The following is a 7,870-nucleotide window of genomic DNA, read 5'->3' as shown; positions in this document are numbered from 1 at the left end:
ACCACTCCGACGCTGGTGCCACACACAGCATAATGCTAGAAGGTTCAAATCTCCGTACATCCCCGAGCACACACATATCAGCATATCATATCACCAGCCATATCACAGCATAACTCCAAACGGAACCCGACCCTATGGCGAGGTCTCGGGAACCGTAACACAGCATACGGCCGAATTTATCATAGTGCGCACGAATCATAACCGGCCCGGGAACCGGTGAACGAAGTCATAATAAGGCACGAGCGGAGTCGTGAGCAAACAATGCAATTTGTATATCAAAATAGCCTTTCAAAACTTGAGTACTTCATAAGTCATTTCTTTAACCAAAGTAGTCGAATAATTAGTTAGTACGGAAGTTTATTTCACAAAAATGTTTCCAAAGTGGTACGTATGGCTCACAACATAGCTTAGTATATCATAGTAATCAAAACATTATTTCATAGAGGACAATTTCAAAATCGAAGATTCTTTATCGAAACTTATCCAAAAAGAGAGCCTAATAGAACGAATAAGGCATCTCGGGGTTAGCGGGCCCACCTCGGGTCAAGTCGAGGTGGCGAACATAAATTACGAACATTTAGTGTCTATGGGATCATACATAAAGATTTCGAAATAATCCGATTGCATTTGCATAAGTTTCGGACGCTTACTTGCTTTCTAGCCAAAATAGGGTCATAGGCTTCAGCTGAATTGAATGAATAGTAGCCATTTTATAGATCGGATTTCGAGGAGCAGAATTGCTCCCGGGGTTCTGATATCAACCTAACATACTAAGACATGCCAAAAGAAGAAGTGGGGAGCTTTACATACCTTATATACGACTTACGCTCGCCCAAAACTTAAGTCCCGTTTCGTCCGGAATCTGCAAATGGTCAAAGTTACCAATTAGAGATTTCAAGGCTTAAGAATTCCTTAACTTCATTTTTGTCTACCGAAATTTCGGCAGCACTTCCCCTATATATGTAACACCCCCGAGACTTAGCTCGGCTCAATAAAATCAACACAGCAACCCAAACATCACAAGCATCATAAGTCGCAACAAAATAAGTCTAACGTCAATATTCTTTCTTTCTACATAAATCAACAACTTTCATTCAAACTTTGAAATACCAAACTAACATCCACATTATTGTATTCATTTACTCATTCAAGATTATTCAAACACGTGCTAATAATATTCCAAGCAATATACATAAGTTCAAACAATTCACTACTTTCCATATTGCATCCCAAACGTCAACAACTACGACGAACTTACTAACTCGCATTGTTTCATTCCACATTCATTCGCGACAACCATAATTCACATTTGAAGTCTTAATATCATAATCATACAAGGATATACACGAATATACCAAAGTCATATACTTTCCATAATAATCCGCAACCATTTCCAATACCAATTCAATTCGTTAAACATTCATTTACGTCCTAAATGTCGCAACGACGCAACTAACAAAATAAACAAAATCAAACTCATCTTGCCTTCCACAATACATGGCTCACGGCCAAACACACCCTCTACACACACACACACCACTCACAAACACCACAAAGTTCCATAATCTTCATGCCACTTTAATCACTACAACATATATATCCATTCCATAACATAAAAGCATAGAAATCTTACCTTTTTCTTAAAAATCCGACTTGTCGCAAACGTGATCCTTTCGCCAAATAAATTGTATCACGTCGGAGAGCGTCTTGAATATACTACGAATATGAGAAGAACAAGATTTTTGGATTAGAATCAAAGCTTGGAATTTTTTTTTCTTTCTTTCCTAAGTTGGCCGAAACCCTCCTTGGGTGTTCTTCAATTTTGTTTTGCTTGCCTTTTCTTGAATGTTCTATAGATAAGTATGCATATATACATGATTCATTAAGTGGTCACATGTATTTCACATGACCACTCAAATGGGGCTTGGGCCTTGGCCTTTGGCCGGCCACCCCTAACACTTGGGCCTCAATTATTTGTTTCAATTTTTCTTGGCCCAATTCGCTAAAATCTCGTTTTGTAATTCCCGAAACTAATTTTCGAAATCCCAATTTTTGCCCTCGGCCTTCCCCGAGGTCTTTGCACCAATACTTCCATAAACAACATAACATATTAACTAAAATCAAATTATTTCCTTGTAACATACAAGTCTTAATTATTTTCACGATTTCCAATTATACGAAAACACGGGATATAACATCATCTCTTGTGGTTGTATTATTCTTGCATATCTATCAATTTGAGGTTTCAAATGTATGACCCCTGCTCTGAATTTGTTCTTCATGTGTTGAATCTCTTCTGATTGTGCTTGTTTCATCTCACCTGTACTGATTTCTTGCATTTCTTCGTTTCTTTGTTGAATAACCCTCTGCAAATGATGATTTGGAGTCTCTACCCATGTCAATGTACTCTCCAGCTGCATCTCTCCTTGGTGCCTTAGTTTGGTGATCTTGCTCGGTAAGCTTCCATTCTCCACTTAGCTGCATATTCTTCGTTTCTAATGCAACTTAGTTTCTCTGAATTAGCTAATTTGGCCATATATTTGATTGATCCATACAGCAGAAGCAAGTTCTTCTATTTCCATCTTTTCTAACTAAGAAATCCCCGACGTAAGTGTCGCAAAACTTGAAACTCAATGGATAATTGGCTGACCCCTCTACCCTTTTCCACTTAAATATCATATTTTTCTATAGGAGAGAGTTTGATTATGACGTGATGCATTGTGCTCTCTCCACTAAATCAAAGTCACGTGAGCTTCTTTTGTGTCTCATTATTGTATGAATTTAATGAAATAAGTTTAAGGACCTTTTAATATATTTTGGCTTTAGGCCACCATATTTATTGAGCTGCCCTACTTTAAAATCATAAATAAAGTGTTTTTTTTTAAACTATTAGAGCAAGCTTCATTCATTCTTGTAATAAAATAATTGATTTTTTTTTCTTTGGTAAAGAATTGATATGATAAAGTAGTATTTTCGGTTTTTCTAAAAAAACGTAATAAATAGTTTTGAATGGCTTAATACATAGGTAACCCGTTTGAACTTGCGATGATATTCCATTTAGACGTTCGAACTAAGTCATGTTTCAATTGAACACCTTAACTTCTAATAAAGTGCTTTAATAGATACCTTCAGTTCAAATTTTGAAAAACTTTTTGTCATGATCTCTTTAATTATACAGATTCGCCTCAATAAGTTATAAAACCCAGTATATTTTCTGCTTGAGGTTGATGCGTATAATTAAAGGAGGTGAGATATTTTATGTGATTAACTTAACTATATAATGGACGAATGAAAACACACACAATTTAAAAAAAAAAATTAAAACAAAACTTAATTTGAAAATCCTAAAGTTTAAGGGCTTACTATGTGTTAAAACTTGTAGAATTATGAATGTTGGTGGAGAACAGATTGTCGGATTCCACAAAACAAGGAGAAGGGTCCATTGTTGAATTAGCTGAGGCGCACCGCACATGTCTTGCGAGAAAAGCGTTGAGACAAGTTTTTTGTTGGTCACTCACTTCTTTAGCGAACGCTTCAACGGCATTATTTCCCGGCTTAAAAAAAATATATTACTCTCTATACCATTCATTCATGCATTTCTCTCTCTCTCTAGTCTCTACATCTTTTGATCCCTTAATTTCTCTGTTAACCCATTTCTCCCTTTACATTTTTCTTTGAGAATCCCATTTCTTGGAATTTTAGGGTTAGGGTTTCCTCCTTTGTTTCTTTCATTTGTGTGTGTGATTCTTCTTGGCTACACAAATGTGTGATTGAGAGGAATTGGAGAAAGCCCATAATTCCATTTTCTTGATTAATAGAAGAAAAATCAGGTCTTCTTTGAAGATCTGAGAAAATGAGTGCATCTAGGTTCATAAAGTGTGTCACCGTTGGTGATGGTGCAGTTGGCAAGACTTGTCTCTTGATTTCCTACACCAGCAATACTTTCCCCACGGTTTGTCTTTTTCTTCTTTTAAGGAAATTGGATATAGTTGTTGTTATGTTGTTCTGTTCTTGCTAACGTTCATTTTGGTGATTTAATGCGGCAGTAATTTTATGACAAGAATTTTTTGGTTTGGGATGGAAAGAATCTTGCAATTGTTTTTAGTATTGATTCTTTGTCATGCCTGAATTCATGAATATATTGGTAAACAACAACATACCCAGAGGCGAATTTAGGTATCAAATTTTGGTCACGTGAACACATGGTCACTCGACTAAACTCGATATATTATGTGTATAATTCTGAAAATATATCTAATATTAATTAAAGGAACACATGGTGAAATCAGGCCAAGTAGAGCATTGGTTAGGGGCTGTGTTTATTTTCTCAGGGTCTTGGGATTGAACCTGAGCTCCCCATAGGCGCTAAGCTACGAACCAAAGGCAAAAGAAATAAAAAAGCCCCATAATTAATGGTGAACCCATCCTTTTGAAATTCTGGATTCGCCTATGAACATACCCAGTTTAATCCCACAAGTGGGATCTCGAGAAGGTAGTATATATGTAGACTGTACCCCTACTTTTAAACGAAGACATCAGAATAGCAAGATACAGAACAAATGAAGCAACATATAGTAATTCACATTGAAGAAACAACTTCTGTACCTTTTAAACTAACTACCTGTTAAAATCATGTCTAAGTTAGCTACCTTTTAAACTCCCTCCTTTCTAGACGAAATTGGGGTCTCTTGAATTCTGCACAGGCATGTGAATCGGTTTAGTATCTTGTCTTGCATTACCGTTCATATCTTGTTTTCATTCTTTTCGAGGAAAAGTTTTTGTGGCATATGAACTCAATTTCGCATACTCTAAGGGTATATTTGGACCAACTATAAACGTAAGGGCATATGTGGCCTAAACTATTAATGAGGCGAATATCTGCTCAATTTCAAATACTTTAAGGGCATATTTGGACCTTTCCCGTTATTTATATATGACTAATATCTTGTCATGCAGTACCAGTTCTGTCTTGTTTTCGATCTTTTCGAGGCAAAAATTTGTGGCATACCGTGTGTGTCCTCTTTCTTTATGTGCCCTCTTTCCCATCCAGTTATGATAATTCAAGGTGAAAATGACGAAATTGATTGCTTTTCGAGATAAACTTGGTGACATTCGTATCAGATATTATGGCTTTCGCTCTTTGCTACTTTACATTGTTGCAACTTAATTATGGTGTTATCACATAAGGCATCACTTGCAGTGTATCCTTTTTTTTTTTTTTTTGGGAATTCGATCACATGATCAAATTTTTTCTTTTTACTGTACTATGTGCTGAGAAGTTTTGCTATCCTGCTTTCTTAAATTTGACATCAATTTTTTGTCTCGTCTATTACAATGTTTGACAGGATTATGTGCCAACTGTGTTTGACAATTTCAGTGCAAATGTGGTTGTCAATGGGGCAACTGTCAACTTAGGGTTGTGGGATACTGCTGGTAACTATTTACTGTGCTCCTTTATTTTATATTTTTGCAGAAAGCTTCTAATTTCTATTTATTTATGGATGTATTCTTATCCACATATTGCTACTACCAATATGCTTGCAATCCATATTTATATGATGTCTATACATATTACAGGACAGGAGGATTACAATAGGCTAAGACCTCTGAGTTATCGTGGAGCTGATGTTTTCATTTTGGCATTCTCTCTCATCAGTAAAGCCAGTTATGAAAATGTTTCCAAGAAGGTGGTGTAACATTTCCTTTTTCCTCTTTGTTGTTGGTTCTTAGAAATTTATTTTGCTTTGTTGATTATTTTCCAGTGGATTCCTGAGTTAAAGCATTATGCCCCTGGTGTCCCTATAGTGCTTGTTGGAACAAAACTCGGTAAGTTCTATTCATACGATTTGATCTTGGGTTTATTTGTGTATCTTCATGAGGTTATGGTCAATGGTCTCTGTGATATTTCCATTTTACTTTTAAAATGATCTTTCAGAAGGAGCTGATTATCTTAGTATAAAACAAGAAAATACATTATAGTGGAGCAATCGTCATCTTATGTTGTAATGCTGGCTTATATCACCTAAAAAAGAATGACCTATTTCATCTATACAAGGACACATTAGTATAGTTGGAAATAAGTTATCCTTGCCAAAGAAAAAATAGAAAACGAAATACAAGGGGTTTTCCTTGAAGTGTAACATCTCTTATCTTTTACTGCTAGTTTGTATGCCTATTCCGGTTGTAGGTTGTAATACAACAGCATGTTTTGTTTATGCTTCAAACTGCCATTTTTCTCTTTTAAGAATTAGTATATATCCTATGTGCTAGGTGTACTCATGTTCTAATGTTTTGTTTTCAAACTTTTTATGTCTTTTTTTTCTAGTTCTGCTATACCCTTTCTTATTCGTTCTGAGAGGATTATTCATATACATATTTTGTCCTACTTTTCACCTGTATTGAACTTAGATCTTCGGGATGATAAGCAATTCTTCATTGACCATCCTGGTGCTGTGCCAATTACTACTGCTCAGGTAATGGTCACTGCAACTTTCCTCCCTTTGAGTTGCTTTAGTGGAGTATGCTGTGTATCTTGCTTGTCATTTTAGTATTTAATTTACTTCTTATTATAACGTAAAGGGTGAGGAGCTGAGGAAGACAATTAATGCACCTTCCTACATTGAATGTAGTTCAAAAACACAGGAGGTGTGTTTCCTTTAGAGCTTCTTGTTTCTTGTGTTCAACATCTTTTTCGGTGCATTTTATTAAGGGATAATTACCTTTAGGGGGCCCTCTATAGCCGGCAAATGTATATGTAATGTATATTAAGTAAAAATATACATATCATATACATAATCAGTGTATATGTTCTGTATATTTTGGCTAGCGCCCGTAATTAATTTTGGCCGATGGGCCAAAATGAAAGAAAGCTCTTTTTTTTAAAGTATATGATCTGAAATGTTGTTGCTGCAGAATGTAAAAGGAGTCTTTGATGCTGCCATTAAAGTTGTGCTCCAGCCACCCAAGGCGAAGAAAAAGAAAGGAAAGTCTCAAAGGGCCTGTTCAATTTTGTGATCAACAGTAGGTCTGAGGATATTCCTGGCCATAGTTCACGCTGTAATCTGTCCACCTCACATCTGTTTCTGTTTCCCTTTTCTTGGAGGAAGAAGCTATTGGTGATCTCTTGAAGTGTCAGATGGCTCGATTTCTTGTACTGCTGTGATCTCTGGTTACTGAGTCTCATAGCACGCTCTAGGCCGCTCTATTCTGTCCTCGCTGTTTTGATTTGTTTTATGTATTACCGACTCAAAGATCAATTTAGGAAAACAAATTCTCTCAGCAATGTTGTTTAGCATTCTTACTTTCTTATTTCGATTTTAAAACCTATGGAATGTTTAGTTGTAGCTGTTCAATTTTGCCGAATCTTTTTCCCAAAGATCAAATCTAGAATCTTCTGCCTTGCATCTTCATTTTCTGCTTATTGCAAATTCTTCTTTTAAAGTACTTTGTGCTCTGGAAAGCTCATATTTTACAATTTACAATAGTTGCTCTTTTGGGGTAAAACTCTGTTTCCACATTGATGAAACAGCAAATCTAAACTAGGCCGTATTATGACACTATTATATTTTTTTGTTGGAATCCATAAATGGCCATTTCTCCTTTTCCTTATATTTTCTTGAAGGAAAAATGAATGAAGTTTGTGAAGTTTTAAAGCTAAAAGGATATAATTCATGAGAGGTGACCCACTCCGAAGATCTTATTTTTTTTTTGTAGTGCCCCTCCAAAAAGATATTAGTTTTTCTTAAAAAAATGTTTTTAAAACTTTTTTTGTTTGACTTTTACACCACGCACCCTCACGACACCCCCCACCCAACAACAACAACATTACTTAGTATAACCCACATGGTGGAGTTTGAGCAGGGTAGACTGT

General features: G+C 35.9%; 1 protein-coding gene across 3 annotated transcripts; it reads left to right on the top strand.

The window, feature by feature from the left end:
- Nucleotides 1–2,237: 2,237 nt before the first annotated feature.
- Nucleotides 2,238–7,256, top strand: LOC132622928 (rac-like GTP-binding protein ARAC1). Of its 3 annotated transcripts, XM_060337616.1 has the most exons (8): nt 2,278–2,455; nt 3,383–3,952; nt 5,346–5,433; nt 5,578–5,687; nt 5,763–5,826; nt 6,409–6,473; nt 6,580–6,645; nt 6,913–7,256. In XM_060337616.1, the coding sequence occupies exons 2-8, from the start codon at nt 3,854–3,856 to the stop codon at nt 7,012–7,014; spliced, it is 594 nt and encodes a 197-aa protein (XP_060193599.1). In that variant the 5' UTR covers nt 2,278–2,455; nt 3,383–3,853; the 3' UTR covers nt 7,015–7,256. The 3 variants fall into 3 exon arrangements, with proteins under 3 accessions (XP_060193601.1, XP_060193599.1, XP_060193600.1); XM_060337618.1 differs by lacking the exon at nt 6,580–6,645 and having other exon boundaries at nt 2,238–2,455; XM_060337617.1 differs by lacking the exon at nt 2,278–2,455 and having other exon boundaries at nt 3,335–3,952.
- Nucleotides 7,257–7,870: the final 614 nt, after the last annotated feature.

Source organism: Lycium barbarum, chromosome 12 (genome assembly GCF_019175385.1).
Source record: "Lycium barbarum isolate Lr01 chromosome 12, ASM1917538v2, whole genome shotgun sequence".
In the NCBI taxonomy this organism is placed as follows: Eukaryota; Viridiplantae; Streptophyta; class Magnoliopsida; order Solanales; family Solanaceae; genus Lycium; species Lycium barbarum.
The sequence above is the reverse complement of the archived record's forward strand: the minus strand, read 5'-3'. Positions and strand labels throughout refer to the sequence as shown.

Bases quoted from the DNA above. Each gene is read 5' to 3' on its own strand.
- LOC132622928 (XM_060337616.1), top strand. From the start codon at position 3,854: ATGAGTGCATCTAGGTTCATAAAGTGTGTCACCGTTGGTGATGGTGCA. The intron at 5,688-5,762 runs GTGGTGTAACAT...ATTATTTTCCAG, and splicing joins ATGAAAATGTTTCCAAGAAG to TGGATTCCTGAGTTAAAGCA. The intron at 6,474-6,579 runs GTAATGGTCACT...TATAACGTAAAG, and splicing joins TGCCAATTACTACTGCTCAG to GGTGAGGAGCTGAGGAAGAC.